At 43.3% G+C, this 23506-nt stretch overlaps 3 protein-coding genes and 1 long non-coding RNA gene across 12 annotated transcripts in view; 3 read left to right on the top strand and 1 right to left on the bottom strand.

Annotated features, from left to right (window-relative positions):
* Positions 1-2: 2 nt before the first annotated feature.
* On the top strand, positions 3-8506 carry LOC118289328 (transmembrane channel-like protein 6). 9 transcript variants are annotated; one of them, XM_035616257.2, is made up of 20 exons: positions 3-930; positions 1160-1269; positions 1459-1578; positions 1694-1831; positions 1961-2069; positions 2168-2255; positions 2331-2591; positions 2677-2897; positions 2973-3117; positions 3440-3583; positions 4293-4450; positions 5395-5485; positions 5683-5780; positions 5871-5966; positions 6063-6138; positions 6221-6354; positions 6833-7009; positions 7281-7359; positions 7857-7938; positions 8035-8506. In XM_035616257.2, the coding sequence occupies exons 1-19, from the start codon at positions 857-859 to the stop codon at positions 7935-7937; spliced, it is 2400 nt and encodes a 799-aa protein (XP_035472150.2). In that variant the 5' UTR covers positions 3-856; the 3' UTR covers position 7938; positions 8035-8506. The 9 variants fall into 9 exon arrangements, with proteins under 9 accessions (XP_035472150.2, XP_035472152.2, XP_047184013.1 ...); XM_035616259.2 differs by lacking the exon at positions 7281-7359; XM_047328057.1 differs by having other exon boundaries at positions 2168-2591.
* A 385-nt stretch (positions 8507-8891) lies between these two features.
* Positions 8892-10229, top strand: LOC118289335. The gene is made up of 5 exons (XM_035616273.1): positions 8892-9033; positions 9205-9287; positions 9406-9501; positions 9635-9781; positions 9932-10229. The coding sequence occupies exons 2-5, from the start codon at positions 9210-9212 to the stop codon at positions 10064-10066; spliced, it is 456 nt and encodes a 151-aa protein (XP_035472166.1). The 5' UTR covers positions 8892-9033; positions 9205-9209; the 3' UTR covers positions 10067-10229.
* LOC118289337 overlaps positions 8926-23506 on the bottom strand; it is a 51154-nt gene continuing 36573 nt past the window's right edge. Inside the window, exons 5-8 of the long non-coding RNA XR_007029870.1 lie at positions 17397-17452; positions 17213-17317; positions 15285-15481; positions 8926-9059 (exon numbers count right to left, since the gene is read on the bottom strand). This is a non-coding gene — a long non-coding RNA (uncharacterized LOC118289337). The remainder of the gene's footprint in view (positions 9060-15284; positions 15482-17212; positions 17318-17396; positions 17453-23506) is intronic.
* cenpx (centromere protein X) lies at positions 10696-13517 on the top strand. Its single transcript, XM_035616274.2, has 5 exons — positions 10696-10813; positions 11231-11282; positions 11371-11424; positions 11515-11603; positions 12115-13517. The coding sequence occupies exons 1-5, from the start codon at positions 10778-10780 to the stop codon at positions 12127-12129; spliced, it is 246 nt and encodes an 81-aa protein (XP_035472167.2). The 5' UTR covers positions 10696-10777; the 3' UTR covers positions 12130-13517.

Here is a 23506-nt window from a genome sequence, read left to right as displayed (position 1 = left end):
TGTTAACTTCTAAACGTGAAATAAAGAGACAAGAGATGTTAAAAAAACAAAAAACTTCTTCTCTCCAACTTGAGAACTAAATCAATTCATTTTACACCACCCCTCACTGTTTAATTTTAACTCTTTTTTTTCTTCTTTTTATTATAACGTACAGCATGTGTCTTGTATGGATGTACAGAAGAGTATTAGGGCCAGGCATGAGACAAAAAAGTTTAAAAAAATGTATTAGATGAAGAATATATCATATATTAACTTTATATTAAAAAATAATATGAATTCTTATACCTGGCCCTAATATTCTTCTATGGATATCTGCAGTTTTGAATCATTTACTGTAGTGTTGCAGTTCCTCACTGAGACCACTGGTGGGCAGTAAACAATCATGATTCTAAATCAACTCAGGTCAACTGGCTGCTTAAACTAGTTTCATGACAGTCACTCATCCTAACAGCCCACTGATGCTACCACTGAAAGCTTTTTTTTTTTCAAAATAAAATAATCCAACACTCAACAACACATCTTTATACAGACGTTATATACAGTAATGCAGGCAGCTGACGCTTGGAACCAAATGCAAATAAGGCCCTGCTGTGTTGAGAGACAGAGGAAGTGAATATGTTGTCTTTCATCTGCATCGTCTGTTCATTTCTGACACATCATTCGTTACACCAGGAAGTTTGTTCTCTGTGCCGAGGGTCAGAGGGTGGGTGTGCTCCGAGTGAGGATTTCACAGGTGGCAGAGCAGCATTTTGTCAAACGGTGTGCGTGACTTTAGATTGTGGAAGGATGGATGCAGCAGTCCGTGGTCCCATGTGAGGCTGATGAAGAGTGACCTACTGGGAGTGTCTGCAGTGAAATGAGATCATCACGGAGCGTGGCCCACAGTGTGAGCCTCAAGGTCGACAGTTGTCAAATGGATTCTGACTATGAGTGAGTTTTCTTTCTGTCTTTTGGCTGAAAGCTGTTTTGTTTTTCAGGACGCAGCAACGCTAGGTCAATAATACGTTTTCCTCTTTTCAAATTGTGTTACTGATAAAGTTTAATATATATATATATATATATATTGAAATCTAGATTTCAGTCTTAATTTTAAGAAAATAGGAAAATGTATGGGAGTGTTTGGATAAAACCTTGTCAGTACGTTTGTTCTCTCCTGCAGGAATCTGGGAGGATGTGAACCGGGGCAGGTTTTCCTCCTCCAGTACTCGGGGGGACCAGCAGCCGGGTGCCCCGACACCCTGGAGCTGTGTGAGGTTAGAGAAGGCACAGGTACAAATACATCATCTTGTCCATTTATTTGTACTGTAATTCCATATACAGTTTGATAAACCTCCCTAAAAATGTAAATATGCTCACTATGAAACAATGACTGCTGTGATTGTCATGAAGCCAGTGACACTGAGGATAGTATATCTATGGCTGGACTGAAAACTTTTTTTTAAATGATGCGTCTGTCAGCCACAAGCCAGCATGTCAGGGATGAGACGCCTGGCGAGGAGCAGATCAGCTCTCTGCGGAGGAACCACTGGTCAGCTGCAACCCTGAAGGTCCTCTCTGCAATGCCAAGTCGCACCGCTGGTGAGATTAGGTGTCATCAGGCCTTAAAATCTCCCTGTGTACACCGTATCATTGTTTTGTTGACAGTTCTCCATTTACGTAAGTGTAAACTAAAAATTCTCCATCGTCCACACAGGGAAAAGTAGCGCTGCAGTCATTTCCCGGCGTTCCCGGCCACAGCGACACCGCACATCCCCCCGCGACTCCTCTCAACCCCCCAGACCGATCCAGGACGACTTCAGCGAGGCTGACGTGGGGGAAGCCAGCACTGAGGGTGAAGAGAACATTTCTTAGCCCCTGACCACTGCAAGCAACTAGACAACTTGAGCCTCCCTGCTTTCTTCTCTGCAGCAGCAACTCCCAACACCCACAGGTGCAGCAGGTAATAACTTTTGGTTTACAGGGAACAAGAAGGAGCAGCTGGTGTCCAACCTCCGAGGCCTCTCAGCCAGTGAGGCCATGCGGAAGCTGCGAGCCCTTCCATTCTGCCTGGCAGATAAGATGGAGCTCAGGTACACGTGACACTGAAAACATGTAATTACCTGTAAAATAAACCCACTGTTGTAACCAGGGCTAGTTTTTAACAAACCCCTCACCTGTCATTCATCAGGCGACTTGCTTTCAGCGACGTAGCTACAGGTTCACTCATCAGCAGAAACGTTCCTTGCTACAGTTTTCTCAGCGTGTACATTTCAAGGGTGAGTACAAACAGTGTAATCTACGTGATTTTTCCCTTATGCATCATTCAAACGCTCGGGTTTTTCTCCCCCCAGACTTGGCGTCACTGCCTCTTCAGCTGCCACAGCGTCCTCGGTTCCCTCCATCTGTGGCAATTGTCCACGAAGAGACTGGGTGGACGTTTCGGAACTGGAGTGGTCTCCTACTTCCTGTTCCTCCGAATGCTCCTGCGCTTGAACCTCCTGCTCCTCGTCACCAACGGCCTGTTCGTGGTCGTCCCTCAGGCCATCCACCCTCCTCCTCTTCGTGACTCTCATCTCGACAATTTCATCGGCCTCAATCTTCTAACGGGCACGGTGAGGTGGCCATTCATGACATCAGAGCAGTGTATACACATTTATTTCTTTTTCTCTTGTGCTGGATCTCTGTTATCTTTGGCAGGGCTACCTCTCTCAGAGTGTGATGTTTTACGGCTACTACACCAACACCACCGTCACAGCGTGTCAAGCTGCTCTCTCGACCGCTCGTTCCAACGGCGGATCACCTGATCTGCCCATCCGTGATAATGACCGGTGCCAGACAGTGCCATACAACATACCCGCAGCCTACTTCTACACCACCGCCATCGCCTTCTTCATTACCTGCATCATCCTGGTGTACAGGTCAGACAATAAATTACTTACTATTTTACTCCATGTGTGCAGTGTGTTTTATCGATATATGTTGTTCTCCTGCAGCATTTCCAAGTCGTTCGGGAGAAGTTTTCATGTCCTCAAGTCTAACAGGAATCTGGCAGTGAAGGTTTTCTGCACCTGGGACTTTAAACTGAGCAAGAAGACGTCTGTCAGGTTTCAGTCGGAGAAAATCAGCATTCAGCTCAAAGTATGCAAGCATTCGAATATTCCGTCAGACTCACTTTAGTGTGAAACTTTTTATTTTGAAGTAAATACGTCAATCCAATCGAGAAAATTATTTGACAGCTTAGTTCCTTTGTCACATCATGGTCACGCTGTCTTGGTTTTTGTACAGCGGGTTCACACAGGAAGTTTTCAGTTTCTCAGTCTGCACGCAGAGACTAAAGACGGCCACTTTGCATCGGACAGATTTTTGAAGTCATAGTTAATAAAGCTGAGACACAACTCGCACATCAGTTTCACCACATCGTGGCGATCAGTTCAATGTCTCTGGCTGCTTTTACCAACAGGAGCTTCTGTCTGAGATGATCAGTGGAGACGAGAGGAAGAGCTGCCTGCAGGGACTCGGCCACCTCGTGGTGAATCTGCTGACCTGGGCTGTGTGTCTAGTCGGCATCACCCTGGGCGCCACGGCCGTCCACTTCCTGTCAGAGGTTTGAGAAAACTGTGTGCAAAGATTTCGTGTAGATCTGAGCGACTACAAAGGGCCTGTGTAGAGTTCTCTCAAGAATGCCACAAATATGACAGTGGTGAGCTCCTTCCTGACGCAGTTCACTTACTTCTCCTTTTTGCTTTGCTGGAAGATGTTCTCAGACTACCATGTGTGAGAATCAGCAAAAGATGTTTCTCATCAAAAGGAGGAAGAGGAAGTGTTTGTTTAGCAAAGTGGTTCCTTTAGTTTTTCAACCTGGTCTCTGGACCAGTGAGAAGACCCTTGTGCGAGGATCTCAAACTATGCCAAAGTTTGAGATATCAAAACTTATCAAAAAATTCAATAAAAGCCTTAAAGTTGAGATCCTATAATCGATCATAAGATAAATGGGGAGCAAGGTTAAAGAGGCCGAAACAGGTGCAATGGGATTGAGCCTCTTGGTTCCAGTTAGGAGCCGGGCAGCTGAGTTCTGAACATTCTGCATCTCTACCATTTAAAATGGTTCATATATTTTAAAATAGCTCCGAGGTAAAACAAAATTGGACGAGCTGTATTACATGTTGCTCCTAAGATGAGTAGCTGTCAAACAGGACACCAGATTCCTTGCAACAGGCTTAATATAATGTGACTGGAAACCAGAATAAACCTTGTTGAAAGAAATCGGAGAATTCTTGCTTCATCCTCACTGTGATTTGTTCATTCCCTCACAGACCACCATAAGGCGGGGTGCAGTCAGAGAGACTGAGCTGCTGCTCTTGTCTGCAGCGGTGTCAGGCGTGAACCTGCTACTCCCCGGCCTCTTCAACCTGTGTGTTTGGGTGGAGAAACATGACTCACCCAGCGTCTATGTGTATGTCTCCATCTTCAGGTGAGAAGAAGAACTGTAGGATCAAAACAAAATTCTTTCACAATCAGCTGTTCAACGTTAAACGTTCACCTTTTGACAAAAGAAAACGACTTTCAAATGATCTCTTTGATTATTATTTCACTAACATAAGCTAGGACAATTTCCCCTCTGTCTCTGGTTTCAAAGAAAAAACTAGTACACAGCAACAAGTAGACTTTTCAGGATCAGTTTCAGGATAATTATTTGGATTTAATGTAATAATTGAATTATATGTGATTAAACAGTGGAGCTTTGTATACAATTTAAAGCTTGAGCTTCCAATGCTTCACTACAAATTCTGAAGCTTAAATTGCACTCCATAACAACTTAAAATGCACATTTTGATTGATGATTTCAATTTGATTGACATTTGGCATGTGAGATCTGTCATATTGTGAGTCAAAGGGACCGTACTAATATTAATGATAATTTATATATTCCTTTAAAATTTCCAAGCTTAAGCACAATGCTTCTGTTTGTGCGTTGGGAAAAAGGAGAATAGAAATTAAATTAGAAACACATGAAACCCCCCAGGTAGGACATAAGCCCATACATTGATAAATGAAGTATAATAATTAATAGAGAAAAGAAAAAAAGGTGTGGTTAGCGTAATCCAAATAAGCGAAAAAGTGGCTACAAGAAAAATATGCTCCATTAAGGATAATGAAATTTAAAAAAAAGAAATGGCAAAGTAAAAAGCAATTTAAAATGATAATCTCATATTAAGTGAATATATGCTGTATTTCCATAAAACGATATAAAAGCTAATGATAAGAAAAAAAATACTGTTTAGATTTATAAAAACAATAAAATGAAATAGAATAGATGCAATCATCTTATCTCGTATCTTCTTCTTGAGAACGCTTAACCTCTAATACTGTTTTTGTCGAAATGGAAACTTCTTGGTTTCAACATTATTTTCTCAGGAATCTGCTGTTGAAGATCAGTATTGTTGGAGTTCTGTGTTTCCGCTGGCTGGGGAGAGTTGCTGTGGAACCAGAAAGTCGCGATCTAAAGGTTCCAAGAATCCACCTGTTTTAAACTCTCATAATGATAGTTTTGGAGCATTAGCGGATGCGGAAAGAATGCTGTTGGGACACCATAAGTAATGACATGTTTGGTTTGCAGCCTCACAGGTGCTTAGTTTGTGACTATTGACCTTGAATCCACCTTTTTGCGGATTCTTTATATTTATCTGTGTCTGTTGTCCACAGTGTTGGGAGAGCTTTGTGGGCCAAGAACTGTATCGCTTGCTCCTGATGGACTTCATCTTCACGGTGCTCTACACCTTTCTGGGAGAGTTCCTGTGGAGGCGAGTTTGGGCCTTACCCCCAATCCGTGTAACATTAATTTTGCTGAAAGCATTGGTTTGTGTCCAGCTAAACAGCACCTTCCCTTCTAGGCTCTTTTCCAAGCAAGTGCTGAAAAGGAACAGAAAGCCGGTGTTCGACATTGCTCGTAATGTGCTGGAGCTCATATATGGACAAACTCTTACTTGGTTATTACACAACGTCGCGCCACCTTTTTTTTTAAACCATCAAATATTTAATAAGAACGGTGAATTAAAGATTAATCGGTCTTCTGTTCTTCCCAGGCTCGGGGTGCTGTTTTCTCCACCTCTTCCTGTCGTGCAAATCATAAAACTGCTTTTGCTTTTCTACTTAAAGAAGGTTGGTATAGCCGGTAGTGTTTCACTATCGTGTGTCTGACTCGCATGACGAAAAACATTTTGTTGTCTGGTTTCATCCCCAGAGCAGTCTGATAGCCAACTGTCAGGGCCCCGGACAGCCCTGGAGGGCCAGTCAGATGACAACACTGTTCAGCACTCTTTTGTTCTTCCCGTCTTTTGTCAGTGCTGCCGTGTCTATCGCTTATACACTTTGGACGTGAGTGCTAGTTTGCATATTACTGTCTCTCTTACAGTATGCTCGCAAGATTTCCACACCAAAAGGCATGAGTGAATTCCTCAACTTCAAAGACACATACCTCATTAAATGCATACATTTTCAGTCCCAGATACAACCCTTAAAACAGAATGAGGATATGTGCTGTGTTTTTGAGAGCCCATGAAAAGGGGGCTGCTTAAGCGTTACAACAGAGCGACAGACCCACCAGGATTTGTCCCTGTGCTCTTGATGGCCAGTCTGACTAGGCCTGCAATGTTTGCTTATACAGTGCCAAGTAATGTAATGTATTCCAGACATTAATTTTTACAGTTACAGTTGTGCCTTGTCTTCAGTAGAAATGAATGGGCTTGATGCCGTGCACCATAGGGGGAGGGAGGATGGAAAGCATTGTGAGATGAACTAATGCACTAATGCTGTGCAAATTGCTACAGATTGCTTGTTGTCCTCTTGTCCTCAGGATTAAACCCTCATCGGGGTGCGGACCTTTCAGGACTCTCACCACAATGTTTCACTCAGGGAAGCTTTGGGCCCAGGAGCTGGAGAACGCCCACCCAGTCCTGTCTTGGCTCAGTTGGGTCTACAACTCTCTGGTGGAGAACCCGGTCTTCTTATTCCTCGCCACTGGAGTCTTTCTGTGAGTGGTGACATGGACCCAAACATTTTTTACTGTCCAGTTGCCGCAATCATATTATACTTTTATATATTGGGTTAGGGCCTAAGATTCTCCTTGTATAGAATTTGACATTAAAATATAACATTAGGTGACTATCTGTCGTTTTTTTCTGCATACTTTTAATGAGCAACCTTGAAACTTTTATCAGGTGTGATCTAATGTAATCTAACAATCAATAATGTTTATGCCCTTTAGATTTTAATGGCTTCACTTATTCTTTCTGTTGTTGCAGATTGGCGATATATTTTCATGCTCAAGTTGTTGATGGCCAAAGGAGATTCATCAGCCGGCTAGAAAATCAAATTGAGAATGTATGCATTAAAAAAAAGTGCCCCTGAACATTTTGAAGTCTAAAAATCTGTAAAGTCTGAAGGTTTTCATGCTAATCATTTACCATGATAGAAAACATTCAGGTATCAGAAAATGTTTGCCACTTTTGCTTGAAAAATCCCTGAAAAACTGAAGCACTTGCAGACTAAAAATTATCATTTGTTATAAAAAATAAAATAAAGAAAGAAGGCCATGCTAGCACTCTAGAAGGCCGTAGGAATACTTCTGCACAGTGGTGGCGTTTAGAAATCCACATTGTCGACGTAAAGATATTTCAACGGATAAGTGAAAATGTTGGCCTTTATTCTTTTCGGTGGTCCAAAAAGAATATTAGGGGATCACGACAGTCTGTACGAATCATTCTTCTGTCAACTGCCATCCATTATTAACTGCCTATGCTAGCCATGCATGACAGCTACAGCACATTGATTGACTTTTAACAAATGTTGTGGGTGTATGTTTTTGCTCTCTTATACAGGAGGGGAAGGACAAAAGGTTCCTCATCTCCAAACTGCAAGCCATCTGTGAACAACAGTATCTGGTTTCCCCTGATAGATGAGGTGGGTGGTGTCAGTATTGTATACTGTGGTTGCAATGGATCTTCTCACCATTTTAAAGGACCTCACTTACATGTTTTCCTTTTTCCCCCTCATCAGTGACAAGCATCTTAGCTATCTCATCTACGTCAAGGTGGTTGTCAATGTCACTGGAAATGTCACAGGCAAGCTATAAGGAAAACGACAATAACCATAACATTAGAAAGTGTTACTTAAGCAATAGCTCACGACAGGCCGCGGTACAGTATTCGCTCACTATACCACAGTTAAGGGGCGTTGTTCGGCCGGACGCGAAACCGTCACATTTAGATTTAGATTTAACATTTTACATTTAGATTTAAAATTGACGTTATATTTTTACGAAAACAAAAGTAAATATCACAAGTTCACAAATATTGCTGTAAATGTGGTCAAAGGTGACTTAAAAAAAAATTCACATCACTTTTTTCCACGTTGTCTGTTGTATATATGTATATTTCAGCGTGCTCCACTTTACAATCGGTGCCCCATAGAATAATGATCTTAAATGTTTTTGCATAAAAAGACACAATAAATGTACTGTTTTATTCAAGTGAGGGACTGGCTTGGTGTGTTTTTGGAAAAATCAGACAGCTGGCAACTGGTCCCCTATCGGAAAACACTGCTTTCTTTTAACTGACTGGCCCAAATGCTACAAGCATTTCTCGGTCTAATCCATCAGAACACCTGCAAGCAACAATCATTACTTCACTGGTTGGGATATTTCATTCAGATTAGTTTTTACGTCTTTGTGACGTTTCCTGCCAAATAATATTAATAATACCAGTAACACATCAGAATGTGAAATAACTCACACAACTACATACCAGACATTCGTTTATAAACCTGTTCCAATACACAGGTTAACAAATTTGGTTCCAACCCCTTGAGGCCATGATAACATGCTTGACTGAACAAGTTGGTTAACCTTGATCAGTCACTCAAATTACTCAGACGGAACACACAACAAGGAGGTGATGTAGGGTGACACAATATAAATGCACCTCACAGCCGGTTACTCTGAGTTGGGTCTTCTTTGAAGAGCAGGTTCATCTCAAATCAACAGCTCAATTGCCTCTGGTAAGTAACAGCATCCTTGATTTCGTCTGCAAAAAGATTGTAAAAAAGATTGTAAATTAGCATGTTGATGATTTACAGAATTTTTTTTGTTGAACTATTCTCATTCTCATATTGTCATATTTTGAGATAAATTTAAGTGTTTAAACAATTTTGTACCCAACCTCCCTCCAGACAACATGGACGCACCAAAGAGAAGAGTGTACATCAGTCTTCCAAAGAAATACATGGCTGCTTTGGGTGAAAATTATGAACTGGTGAACAATTTCTCTGAATCTTAAATTTAGGCTACAGTGAGCTTTTTCTTCTTCTTCTTTTTTTGACCTGGGTAACTGTATGAATTTATGAAGCTCTTAGTTTTTTGTTATTTAACAGGACCATGGAGTGGTTATAAAAGACCTGAACCCTTATTTGAATGAAGGATATTTGCAAGCTTACTTCAGAGAATGGGGCACCGTTACAATGTGTAAGGTAAGGGATGAAAAACAAAATACAGCTTTATCAGTGACTTTGGCAATATATATTTTTTTATAAATAATGAAAAGCTTGGAGATTTTGTCACAAAACTTAACAAATTCCACTTGTCTGTTGATGTGGATCACAGATTACCAAGGAACCCAGCTCGGAGAAAGCTAATGTGATGGCATATGTGAGGTTTTCTGTGGAGGCTGAAGCAGACAGAGCAGACTGGGCAGGGCCTCACTTTATTGGAGGCAATGAAGTGAAAGTGAGACGAGTTGTTAGTCCAAAGGTGAGAATACTGCGGAGTTTCTCTCCTGTCAAAGCCTCTTCTCGTGACCTGATCATGTGGGAAGACATGATGATATTTAATTTTTGAACATATGAATTAGCTGTCTGCATTTTCATCAGCTAAATTAATAAAAGAAAACCTTTCTTTCAGATGGAGGAGGATGATGCAGACATGGTGACCACCACAGCCCCGAATAGACCGAGACCCCGGCGATCAATGGGGCTGGGCTACATATTCGAAGATGCTCAGTGGTTGGATGATGAAATGGATGAAAAAAAAAATTAATACTAAATATTCCAGGATTGCCTTCATAAAAATACTATGCACTTAACTGTATCTAAAGCTTTAATGTAAGTTGTGGTGATTTGGACTCTAAAAATATTATTGTGCTGATTTTGATGTTTTGTTTATCTACCTTGAATGAAAAATAAAGTTTTATTAAATTCAATGTGTTGTTACAAAGAGTGGTATTAGAATAAATAGACATCACATGAAAGCAAGTCTATAGAAATGGGTTTTTAAAAATGACTTAAAAGAAAGCACAGACTCTGCCAGCCGTATCTCCTCAGGCAGGCCATTCCAAAGTCGAGGGGCCCTGGTGGAGAAAGCTCGGTCATCCTTAGATTTGAGCCTCGACTTTGGAACAACTAGTAAATACCCACCTGAGGATCTAAGGCTGCGAGCTGGCTTGTTGGGGATCAGCATTTCATTCATGTAACTTTGAGCAAGACCAAACTGTGCTTTAAAAGTAATTAGTCAAACCTTAAAATCAAATCTCAATAAATGTTACAGAAATAATTAAAAGTTACACAAAAACTATTGCATTGCTGCCTTTTTAAGTGAAGCGATGTAACTGACAAAAAACAAGTCTACTGTTATTGTCAAAAGTCTTTCTCTTTTTTTCACCGTCTACGTGAGGGGCTGTGCGTCTGACGTCATAGACCAATAGCCAATCCCCGCGCAGAGCGCCAAGCTCCCTCTCCCACCATCGAAAACATGGCGGAGCAGGACGCGGAAATCGGCTTCAGAAAGGTACAAGTAAATACAACCGCTCTCCACATCATGTACGCCGAATGGAAGAGCAGTTAATAATGGTTTGGATTAAAGGCCCGTCGTCGCGACTTTATGGTCAATTATCGGCTAGTTTTCGCCAGAGAGAGTTAATTCAGCGTTTTTTTCAACGCAGTTTGGGGGGAGGGCAAGTACCAGGAGTTGCAAGATAAACTGCAGGGGAATCCTTGCCTGTAAAGTCAAATGAGGGCTGATGAAAATGTAAATAGGTGTTTTTATATCTATCTATGTACAAAAGTCCTCATTTTGACTTTTTTTGTGTTCATGTCTAGTCTCAAAACTGTCTGCTACAACTACAAAATGTATTTAGCTTAAAAGTACATTATCATCCCCGGGTAAACTGTATGTTTCAGTGTGCTTCATTCTCCTCTCTTACAGGACACGGTTAGCAAACTGCTCTCAGGTTCCTTCAAGGAGGACAAGACCAAACGTGAGTCGTACATACATCTTCCTGAGTCTCCTCCAAACTGTATTTTGTTTTGTAATTGCGTGGCTCAGCGGATCTCACTGTGTTACAGTAAGTGGCGACGCCGCGCTGCTCATGGCGGAGATGCTGAAAGTGTTCGTTCAAGGTAAGAGGCTCAGGTACATGCAGTCTGAGACGCAATACATGATCGGTCAATGATTGAACTGCTGATTGACTGTTTTAATCTGATTTCCAGAGGCTGCCGTGAGATCACTGAAACAAGCTGAATCCGAGGACTCCGATCAAGTTGATATCGAGCACTTTGAGAAGGTCCTACCTCAGCTGGTGCGTAGCTCAACAAAAGTCCAGTTTTAAATAGATTTATTCAAGAGCCATAAGTTATAATCGTGAAATGCAAAGGCTGCTCCATTGTCCCGTGCCAACTCTCAGATCAGGAAGACATTTCAGGAGAGGGGGTTTTCTTGCTTGGTTCCTGAATTCTTAATTCATTTAGATTTTTTCTTTGCACCTAATCCGCACTTTTCAAACATTACTTCTACCTGCATCACAGCCAATCATAAAAACAAGTATTGGTCCTAGTCCAGAAATGATGGTCAAAGTTCTTCCTCTAATTTTTATTTTAATAATGTTAAGTTTTGTTGATTTATCGTTTAATCCACAGTGTAATCTATGGTGAACGTGGCCCAGGGTCCAGTATGTGTGATGTATTGCCTACAGGTGTAGCTCAAAGGGACACATCTGACTGTCTCTAACTGTTGTATAAATGCTGATGCTTAATCAAATATTTCCTTGACAATATTAATCACGTGGTTTTTCCATCTCTTTTGCAACGCAGCTGCTGGACTTCTAGCGAAGTTATGCCACAAGGTGGAGCCAGGGTGCTGCCAGCGTGTCCCTCCTTTAATCCCAGGCTTCAGTTTCTACAGCAACACGTTTTATTTTAAGTGATGTTTATCTTTCCTGTAAAAACTGCAACTTAGTAACCCTTGGAATTCTCCTTCTGTATTTATTGGGACTCGGGGTGATTTTGACGCAGAAAGCCGCAGTGCTGCCCAGCCTCCTCCATGCCACCTCCAGTAAGGCCCACCTGTGCTCCTCTGTAGAACAACAGGTGCTTCCAGCGTGCTCCATGGTGCCCTTCATCAAAGCCTCCTGGAGCAGTTGGAAGCAATTAGAGTAATAAGGGGAGCAGCCAGTCCCTTAGATGATGACAAGTGCCAGGAAAAAAGGAGTACCCCCTCCAGCCACTTTGAAGTTCCCTTTTGCTGTCCTGCGATGTTTAGTTAGAGGTGGGGGGAAGGGCAAAGGGGACCTCTGGCACAGGGGGGAAAGTTGAATGGAAGTGTGCATGCACAAATGTGTGCATGTGTTAGCCAAACATAGCGAGAGACCACACGCATAGATATTCTGTTTGAAAGGAAACATAACAAAACACATTGGAACATGGTCCAAAAAGAGCAGGGTGTAATTCTGAAGGTAAACAAACAAAGGAGGCGACTAGTAGAGGTGCGCTCTCTCCTTTCATCACAGCAGCGGGGGGGGGGGGGGGGGGTGCTGTGACTGCAGGGACAAGGGTAATGTGGGGTTTTCTAACCCGGTTGCCTCTGATGGTTTTCCACCAGCGGTGTATTTTGACCAACGTGTCTCCACTGTGAGTCAGCATAGCTGCACAACACCTCACACTATTTATTTGTGCGGCCCTCGGGTGACTCACTATGCTTACAAATGCTGCTCGCACACAGCTGGAAGCAACTTGGGCTCAAGTCAAGAGCCCGGGCTCAGATAGGTGATCAAGGACGCAGCACCTGGAATTTGACCCAGCACCTTTTTAGTAGGGCCCAGGGTGGATTTGTTTCCCAGGAGTGACTTCCACAGCAGGCTTTGAGGAGGTTTGGTTGAGTGATGTTTCGTTTAATGATCCCGTGAGGACCATTAGGGCAGAAAGCTACTTTTTGTGAAGAAAATAATTTGTTGGGTTAATAATTACAGTCTTAAATAGCGGCAAGTCGTGCCCTCTTGTTTTGTGAAATACTGTGAACTGCAGAGGCATTGCTTTGACAAGTTGGCTATTCAGATAAAATGCTGCAAGCAGACTCCCTTTTTCCTTCGCAGATATGGAACCAAATTATGCAATTAAAAAACAATATATCCTTGCTTATCACAACTGTCATTTTGTCATATATATTCTCTCTTGGTTTGTTAGTCCTTGCAGATTAAATAAAACAGTTATTCTCTTGGGCCCTCTTTCTTTCTTTTTTCTATTTTCCACAGTACAAGTTGTTGGAAGGCCTCTGCACCGACAAAGTAGTGCACTACTGTACTGTACAACTTTCTCCTGATGCATCTTAGTGGAACAAATTACATCTGAAGGCAGTATTATTAAACATACGAAAGCAGTTAGGACAAGAATGGGGAGGGGCGTTGTTGAGAGTAATGAGTTAAAGCTTTTCTTGATCATACATTAAAGGCAGGGAGTGTCGACAGCCAGTCCAGACGCTTTGGAGAAGCTACGGAGTGAGAAACTTTTCCCAGGAGTCAGACACTGATCTGTCTCCAGCCTTCTGGCCCTGCTCCTCGAACAGCACTGCACATGGGATAAGGCCCTCATCATTTCTGGAAGATATCTGCCTGATTGTTGCCATCGATAACGGTGCCGACTTTTATGGAAGCACGAGTGACTGCCAGGATTAATTTTTATCGTCTGTGCAAATATCAAGTTAGAATGTGGCTCATAAAGCTTCTTTTATCAGTGTGATTGAGATGTGTTATGGACAAAGGTTGACCTTTTTTGGGCAGATGGATAAGTGGTTATTGTGAAAAAAATCACCATCATGATAAAGAATAAAACAAACATCTTTTGAGTCGAGGGAATACCTGTCGTTTTACTATACATTTTTTAATTCAAACAAAGTTGGGAGCCTGAGTCTGCTCACAAGTCTAGTAAGTAACAGTAATCGTGGTTTAGGGTGATGATTGACTGTGGTGTAATCATCTCCATCAGTCCTCAGAGTCCCTGTGAGGCTATGTTAGGATTATACCAGATGTCACTCCTTATTTTTTTTTATTTAGTTTTTTTGCTGTTAGAATGACACAGCTTGTCCCATCTTTCCAACTCTGTGTCATCTCAAAGCTCTTTTCTTCTCAGGTCCAAACTTGAGTCACATCTGTGACAGCTAATGAAAATTGCACCCATTTCTCTGACTGCTGACATCTCTGTGGCGGCTGTATTGACATCCAAGCAAGCAACATGTGAAGTGCATGAGCTACATCAAAGTTTATTGGTGTGTATGGCACATAAAACATTCACTCTGACCGGGAATGTGTGCATAAAAACATTTTACTGTACCATGTACATCATTTTCATTATTAATGCCGCAAGTCTTTTTAACTTTAACGTTTTAACTGTCAGGCCTGGTTCTTTTTTGAATCTGGGATTTGGTCGAAATATGAAGTCTGGAAAAGACCAAGAGGATCTACAGGTGTAATCTGTGCCATTTTCACCCCCACCCATTTCCACTGCAAATATTTGTGAGTGCTTGTATAGTAAATATGTGATGGCGTGCATCTGTTCTCAGATGTATGTGCTTGCATGCATGTTGTTCTTGATCTGGGGCTGTGATGCATTAGTGCTCAGGAGACAAGAGGCCCTTGTGGCCCCCTCATGGGCATGGAGCTGTCTAACCAAGGAGGAATGCTGAAGGGGACATTGAGCGAGAGAATTCCTCTCAGATGCTCCACACGCAACTCAAAACACTCAGTGAAAAGTTACAAACATTTACAGTGCTGTCAAAAAAACAAAAAAACAAAACACAGTTGCGTTTTACAGAAAGCTTGCGTGTATGGAGTGAGAATGCATGCAGAGATGCAGCATCTCTTTTGACTGTATATAAAGTGGTGACATGCAAGTTTCCTGGGGGCCCTGAGCCTCTCCGAGGGGCCTGGGCTCCTCAGGCTAAGCTTTGTTAAGGAGCCACGGGGCCCAGGCCGGGGATGATTAGAACATACCTGGCAGTTTGAGCCACTTGGGCTCTCTGCTGGGATCACTCCTAACTGGTTTTGGCGCTTGGCTGTTAGTCTGAGGCTGGAGATGGTCTGCTGCTGTGCTCTGTGTATCGGCTGAGGCTTTGGTAGCCCCGGGGGGCGGAAAGGATTCTTCCGGAACCAGTGAGGTGGATGATAAGGTCAAAGACCTTGGCATGCAGCTGAAGAGGGGAAAAAGGGGAGCAAGAGAGATGTACAATTAGGCCCACAGCTGGGTTATTTCTGGACCTCTGTACCGCTACCTTAACTACATTACCCTCCTCTTCCACCCCGAGTCCCCTCTACCCTCCGTCTCCACCTCCCTCCTCTGTGTGGTGGCCTACGTGGTCAGGGCACAGGCAATAACAACAGAGTAATCCCCTTACATAACACTGCACAAACTCAACGAAACAAGACCGTTCAATTAATTTTGGGAGCACCTAAAAATAAAGAAGCCAGTGGAGGTGACGTCCAAAGGGGTGTGTGTGTGTGTGTGTGTGTGTGTGTGTGTGTGTGTGTTTGTGTGTGTGTGTGTGTGTGTGCACGTGTAGGGGGAGCTGGACTCGTACGCCAAATGAGTGCTGAGGACTGACTGGAGGTCAGCGGAGCACGCTATTTTTGGGTCCCATCAAAAGCGGTGGTATAAAAATACTCCAGCACTGACCCTCACAGGATCTGTCAGTCACGCTTAGAGCTGTGAACCTGAAGGTCACACACTTGGAATGATGAAAGGGCCGATGTTTGATGATATTTAAAAAGGAGCAAGTAATGACCTAAATCTCTTTATCTGGTGGCAGGTGACACAGTGTGAGGTTCGCCTTTGTTAGACTTGTTAAAGGACTTAATCAGCAGACATGCGAAGCCCTCAGAGACATGGGCTGATATTCACTGTAATAACACCCATATTGCTGTGGACAAAAGTGACGAACGGGCCAAACTGCTGCTTGACTTTGATGTCAACTTTGAGCAATGATGGAGATCAGGCTGATGCTAGAGTTTTTAGTATCGGCACAGTTTTGTACCAGATTATGAAGGAAGCCAACGTAAACAAGAATTTACATTGGGCACGTTCCAATTTTTTTTTTTAGTATTGGGCCAAACAAGTCTGTCTTAAATTCCGCCCACAGGTCCAGAGACCGGTGTGTTTACTGTCTGTCCTCACAGTGGTCAGGGGCACCGGAACTCTAAATTAGCACTGGTGAGTCAACAGGACAGCTTTCATGTAGACAAGGGCTCATGTCAGATTGCAGGAGAGGTCAGGATGTAGGGGTCAAAGGTTGGGATGGAGTGTTGGTCCTTGTCTTTAACAGCTTCCTGTCTGCAGTGTTGTGCAAACCCGAGCGGTAATCCCTTTTGATACGGGTTCAAAGCGAGGATATTGCCTAACTCTTTGGTACAGGTAAGGGAATCACCCACTTGTGCTTGGTGACATAGCTACCAAACGCTGGTCCATTAATACAGAGTTAAATGAGCACTGAACTATGGCTTTGTATGGCCTTGCCCACAAAAAATACTACAAATTCTTTGATTTTCGTTCAGCTTTATCCGCTAAAGTGGCATGTGTCCATGGGTTTGTCTGTTTGATGGTGGGTAGGCCTGTTGGTTGGTCCACCACTTTGATGAAGATGGAAATATCTCACCGACTCATCAATGGATTGTCTGTAATGGTCCCAAGAGGATGAATCGTACTGACTTTGAATGTCCCCTGACCTTCTATGGCTACGATGAGGCTCACGTTTGTGGTGCTGAGTTAGACGTCACAGCAGTTAGAGATTTACCTTGATCAAACAATCTTTGAGATTTCAAGGTTTGCCCTCAGCAATTCATACTTACCTTTTGACACAAATGTTTCATTTCAAAATATATAATGTTGCGCCGATGCTCCGGCTCACGCCAAGACTGTGAAGGTGCACCTGTTTCTGCACGTGTAGCTCTGTAGCGCCGCAGGAAGGGTGAAACTCGAGGGTCAATCGGAGACACGGCCGGGTGCTCTGCTGCAAGGTGTCTCTTTCATTTCTCTTCGAAGGCAAAGAGGAATGGAATGAGCAACTGCCGGCTCTTTTTGTTTCACTAGTATGAAAAAAAGAGGTGATTTACCAGACTGTTTTGACATCAGACAGGAAATAATCTAGAGCTGCTGGAAACATGCTGGCCTAGAGGAGCAAGAGGTGGACGGCGTTAAAGCACCATTTAACATCACACAACTGGAGCTTGGATGATGTATGGCTTCTGCAGTCAGCTCTGAAATACGTCTTTAAATCACATTGTTTGATTTTCATTTGCACTGAGTGAGAATTTCTAACGAATAAAAATACAGAAAAGAGGCTAACAACACAAAATGACCTCTGACCTTAGAAGGCAGGGATGTTGCTCCTCTCTCTCTCTCTCTCTCTCATAATTGTTCTACCTCCATCTGCTTGTTTCCAGGCATAAAATGTAAAAACCTCTCCAAAAAACAGCAAGGGAGCAGATCCACTCACAATGAGCTGTAATGTAAAAAACGCCTCTCCGGGAAAACAACAATAAATTTGAAAGGGCTTCAAAGGGGCTGCTGGTGCTCTTACTTTTCTGTACATAAAACAAAGCACCGGCATGTAAAACCGCTCAATCGCTCAGCCTGCAATGAAACACACATCTAACAACACACTGACAGAGTCGAGAGAGGGAGAGAGAAAGAACTCCTTTGAATTTGACTTACTGTGCAGAGGCTTTTATGGTGTCTGACTACAGGACTGTTGGCTGAACAATTAATCTCCTTTCTCCTTCACATTTTCTCACTTTCTTTCTCAGAATTTCTTTTTTTCCCCCTTTGGATTTCAGTCAGCCTTAATATGGTAATATTATCCAACAAAACAGAGAAGTTCCACAGAGTTAGGTCACTAAATAACCCACCAGGGTGTATGTGCCTAACTTGTGTTTAAAGCTGATCTTCTGTCATATGTATGCGACTCACAGAGTCGAAGCAAAAAAACCAACTCTACTGCAACCAAATACCCAGCTGGTGCTGTTGGATGTTGCATTGATACACTGGCTGAGGAGGTGCAGGATGCACATCAATGGGAGGGCAATATCCTGCATCCTCATTCTGTCGAGAGGCACAGCCGTGACATGTCTGAGCACCCAAAGAGAAAAGGCCAGCCCCCCCCCCCCCCTGCTCCTCTTCCATTTCCCCCCAACCAGCACTGATCCTGCGAACTAATAGAACCAAGGATCTACCACCCCTGGCACAGGAACCCAGATCACTGAGTTGTGGAGGTCTGTGAGAGTGAGGAATTACAATTGCTGCATTTAACAACAGGATGTGAGGTGTCCAAGACTTCCAACACTGATTATTTGATCATGCCATCAGTCTAATGACATAATAATAAAGTATATTCGACCCTGTCCGCTCCCATTGACACCAAAACTGAAATGTGTAGCAGTGGTGAGTGACAGTTCTACTGCAACGTGCTTTTGATTAAGATCTGTTGTGAGCTGCTGGTTTCTATTTTCTGGGCTCGATGAAGACCTTTCCAAAAGTGAAAGCATTCGACAGAGAAACGCTTCAGAGTTACTACAAAAGAAAACACTGATGGAGAGAATGCCTTTACTCAGCCATCGATGAGAGTCAAAATTAACTTTGTTGGTGACCCAGGTGAAGAAGTCGCAGACAGGACAGGACATGACGTGCACTGTGCTTTTGAGGTTATGAAACCTTGTATTTGCTGACGGGCAGCCCCACCTCCTTCATTCATCTTTTGCAGTTAAAGAAATATTGTCACAATATGAAAAGGAAGATCAGATGCTCTGCAACAATATAAAAATAACACAGTCATCAGAGCAATTTTATTCTTCACTGCATCTCTGATGATGAGAGGGGAAGCAGAGCTTGTTCATCCACAGCTGAGTAAACTACTTAAGTCTATCTTAGATGGCTACAGACATGATTTTTGAAATGGAAAAACCTCAAAATGTGGTAATGATAGACAAACACGGCCATGTTCGATTGCCAGACTTCCTTTTGTTATTTCACTGTGTTTGAAGTCTAGAGAGAGTGAGCGAGTGAAATCTTAGAAAACTGTCTTCAATTTCTGCACTTTTCTCTGAATCAAAAAAACCCCCAAAAAAACTGGCGATAAAATCTGCTGGACAGCATTCACAGAGGAGTATACGCTTTGACAACACACTATACTGCTACTAAATACTGCACAGGCAGCCAGAGCAGCGTCTTTCCGTGAAATCACTTATTTTCCTCTCATACCATCTGTGTTAAACCTGTCCGCAGTAAGATAAGCTGTACGTCTGGGTTTCTGTGCTGCCTATATGGCCTAATCACTCTCCGGTGGAGCTGCTGGGACAGATGTTACAGTTGCATCCCTCCACCTCGCTGGAGTACATATTGATGGTTCACAGACTGTTTACACAGTTTTCATTCATCTGTGCTATGACCATTCCCAACTGGATCCGTTTGCCAGCCCGATTCGGGTGGTTTTCAAAGCAAAACCCCTCTGGCATGTGGCGCTCATGCTCTTTAGCCTCTGCTTGTTTCGTGACTGCACACGAGCAAAGAGTGAAGATGTATGTCCGCGGCCTGGCGGGGTATCGGATCTAAACACACACTGATGACTGTATACGCGGAGCAAATTAAACAAGTGACACAGAACATTACGCTTTGATCTGCTAATTAACAATCTGGCAACGAAACTGCTGTGACTGACGGCATTACCTGAGTTTTCCCCCTTTGCAAATAACAAAACTGTCCAAGACGTAAATGCTCAGAGGCCCAGCAGGTGAAGCTCTTTGTTCTATTCTTGATTTTTCAATTACAGTGTTTACACAACCACAAACAAATGATTCCTGACAACATCACTTATTTATCTCAAGAGTTTTTTTGGCCATCTGGGGCAGTGGAGTTGCAAACACAACAGTGACACATCATCACCCTATAGGTTGATGATGTAAGTCCAAAATTCACTCTCTTTTAGCCTTAGTTTTCCTCAGTAGGGCCTACTGAGGAAAATATAATTAATAACATAAAGTAAATATCGTTACTTTTCACATTTAAACCCAGGATACATTTTACACTGAGTGACCTCGCTCATAAATATGAACTATATATTTCCAATGTACAGAAAACTTTCAATTACCGTTTAGCTGTCTTTTTTTTTTCATGTTGAAAAGGCCTTTGTGCTCCTCAAACGCATTAATACCTGCACCTTGGTGATGCCTTTACTTGCCATTTAGCATTAAGCTGGCCGAACAATAAAGCCAAGTCTGAGGGGATGTTGTCAGGTTTAATGAGGCCCTCGGTGAAAGAAGGCTGCTGTGTCGGCACCACCAAAGGCTGCTCCCTGAATTCACCTCCAGTGGACCAGAGTGGTCCTGTGGGGATATGATGGGGTGGGGGAGCACAGAGTGTCTCTCCCCCACTGTGGGGGTGTGATGGGCTGCGGTGGCATCAGTAGCCCTTGCTGTGCATGGCTAGGCAGGCAGAAAGCACAGAGTGGAGGAGGTTGTAACTGCAGTGCCATGGAGCAAGGTGCCACAGAGCAGTGGTGGCATTGTGACGCTGAAAAAGCCAAGGCAGTGGTGATGAGCACAAAGAGGAGAAACGTTTTTACTAGGCCCAACAGCAGACGGTGGTCTTTCAGATCAAATGACTGAAAGGGTAAAATATGAGCCTTTTGGCCCCACTGGTCGACTTAAAGAATGAGAACATAAACTGCCAGCAAGGGCATGAACAAGTACGGCCACAAATAGACATATGGAGACAATGACATGTAAGACAAAGGGGAACCGAACCAAAAACAATGACAACTGTGAAATCCTGGCCCATATTTAAGAGGGCTACATGGGTCACAGTTTCACATGGAGTCCTCCACCTTCAAACCCCATTCCAGTTACTTTGATTCTTTATTCATCCCGGTATCCCCCACCCCCTCAACCCCCCGCCCCATCCTTAAGTCCAGCTGATGGAGGCTCCTTTGTCCACCAGCACCCAGGCAACAACATCAAAGGGCTGCTGGGTGTAAATGCAGAGTGCCTGAAAAACAAAACAAAACTGAAAAATAAAGAAGTCCCAGAGGGGATGGGGAGATATTCACAACAACCTCCCGGAGAGGGAACGAAAAAGAGCTACTATGTACAGGAGGAGGATATAAAGAAAGAAAGAAAGAAAGAAAGAAAGAAAGAAAGAAAGAAAGCCTAACTTGACCACTCAGTCATTTGTCAGACATTCATCATCATTTACTGAATACACAAAGGTGTGGGTTGGGTCATTCTCAGTTTAATGACAACAATAAGCAAATGAAATAAACGGCATTAGGCTTTGTATGAGACCATTATGACACTTTCTTTGTGCTGGATCATCAAAGCCCATTAGGGGACAGTGAAAGGCCTTCCACTGCCGTTCACAACCACTTCCTCATTCAGCGACAGCTGAATTGGAGGCTCGATGGATTGTTGTGCAAGACAATGTCACGCTTTTGGATTGAATGCTTTGCTTTGATCTCGTTGGATGTCCTTGGAGCTTCAACAAGGGCTGATATGTTAACAACCAGCCGGGTTGCTCTAGCACTATCCTCCACCTACTGTCCTGCCAGTCAGAGCTCCGAGGGGAAGGGGACGGTGAGGAGGAGGGGGCGAGGGGAGATAAAAGCCTTTCATCTCTGCCCCCATATGGGACTCCTGTGGAGTCACGCTCGGTGTGGTGGCATGCCTTGTCTCGTACCCTCAAAGTACCCACCAGGGACATGCTAACTCCAGAGCCTGGCACCAGGTCTCCTGCCAGCTCCGAGCAAACCCTCTATTCAGCAAGATGGAGGAAACACATCTACATCAGGCCCAAAGCTTATAATTAAAAGTCCACAGCCTCAAAGAGCACAGCATCTCCATCTTAATGGTAGGCTTCCATCTGAGACAGTGGTTTAATACTTACTCGGTGTCCCATTAGATAGTGATGTGGACTGAGGAGGAAGAGAGACATTTGGACTACAAAGAACACATGTGTCCCATCCAGGATTAGAGGTTCACTCTTCCCCCAGTAGCCTAATTGCTGGATTGGCCAGATCAAAATCACTTCTTTGACATCAAGGCCACTGTCTTCCTCTTGTCTCACTGTTCTGCAGAACAGTAACTCAACAAAAGCAACAGCAGAGGGGAGTCCAGAAGTCGCGGAACGAAGACGAATGTAGTTCATGTTTAGAGAGCATGTTGTGTGATTAAGGGAAGCCCACATCAAACGCTGTGGTTTAGGAAAACCACCAGTTGAAAAACAAGATGCTTCTTCTGTGCCGAGCAGCGCAGACTGGAGATGCTGTTGTTCAGAAGGCGGACCAGCCCAAACTCAGCCGCCCGTCTGTCTCTTCAGACAAACAGGGAAATAAGAGACATCGTTGATTCCTAAAGGAAGTCATTCTGAGTAAGAGAGCAGGACAAGCTCCTGACTTTAAATTCAGAGTAATGTAAATGTATTCTTGTGTTTACATGAAAATGCTACACGAAAGGGTAAAAAAAATGAATTAGTTTGCACACCATAGGTGTGTGAATGTGAGACATATTAAAAAGGATGTTTTTCAGTAATTTGTTTAGCCTAACATTTCTACGTATTTTCACAAAACCTCAAGGCTCTCGTGGGTTCTGGATAACACCCACTTTTCCCACAGAGGGAACTGCTCTGGACAGAGGAACAGCAATATTGTGGCCACATGTGTGAGCTTGTTTACTTACGCTTGGTTTTTAAATGAAGGAATCTCATGATTTAAACCACAACATAACAGACTAAATTATTAGCATGTTACCGCACAACACACTCTTTCCCTTTGATTGGAACAAGAGAGGTTGTGCATGTGTCGACCAACCTGCTTTCTCTCTCTCTCACGCGCGCGCACACACACACACACACACACACACACACACACACACACACACACACACACACACACACACACACACACACACACACACACACACACACACACACACACACACACACACACACACACACACACACACACACACACACACACACACACACACACACACAAAGGCAATGTCTTAGGTAAAGAGATGGAAAGTTTGTTTCTAAATCCCTGATCATGGAAATCTCCCCTTTAAACAATAAACTTTCAACTTTATTTCATCTCTCTCTCCGTGTCAGGACCACATCAAACAAATCCTTAGGTCAACAAGGGTCGGCAAAAGGATTTGGATAATGACGAGGCTCAAAG

This window comes from Scophthalmus maximus, chromosome 17 (genome assembly GCF_022379125.1).
Source record: "Scophthalmus maximus strain ysfricsl-2021 chromosome 17, ASM2237912v1, whole genome shotgun sequence".
Lineage (NCBI taxonomy): Eukaryota > Metazoa > Chordata > Actinopteri > Pleuronectiformes > Scophthalmidae > Scophthalmus > Scophthalmus maximus.
Note: the sequence above shows the minus strand (reverse complement) of the source record. Positions and strands in the feature narration are given on the sequence as shown.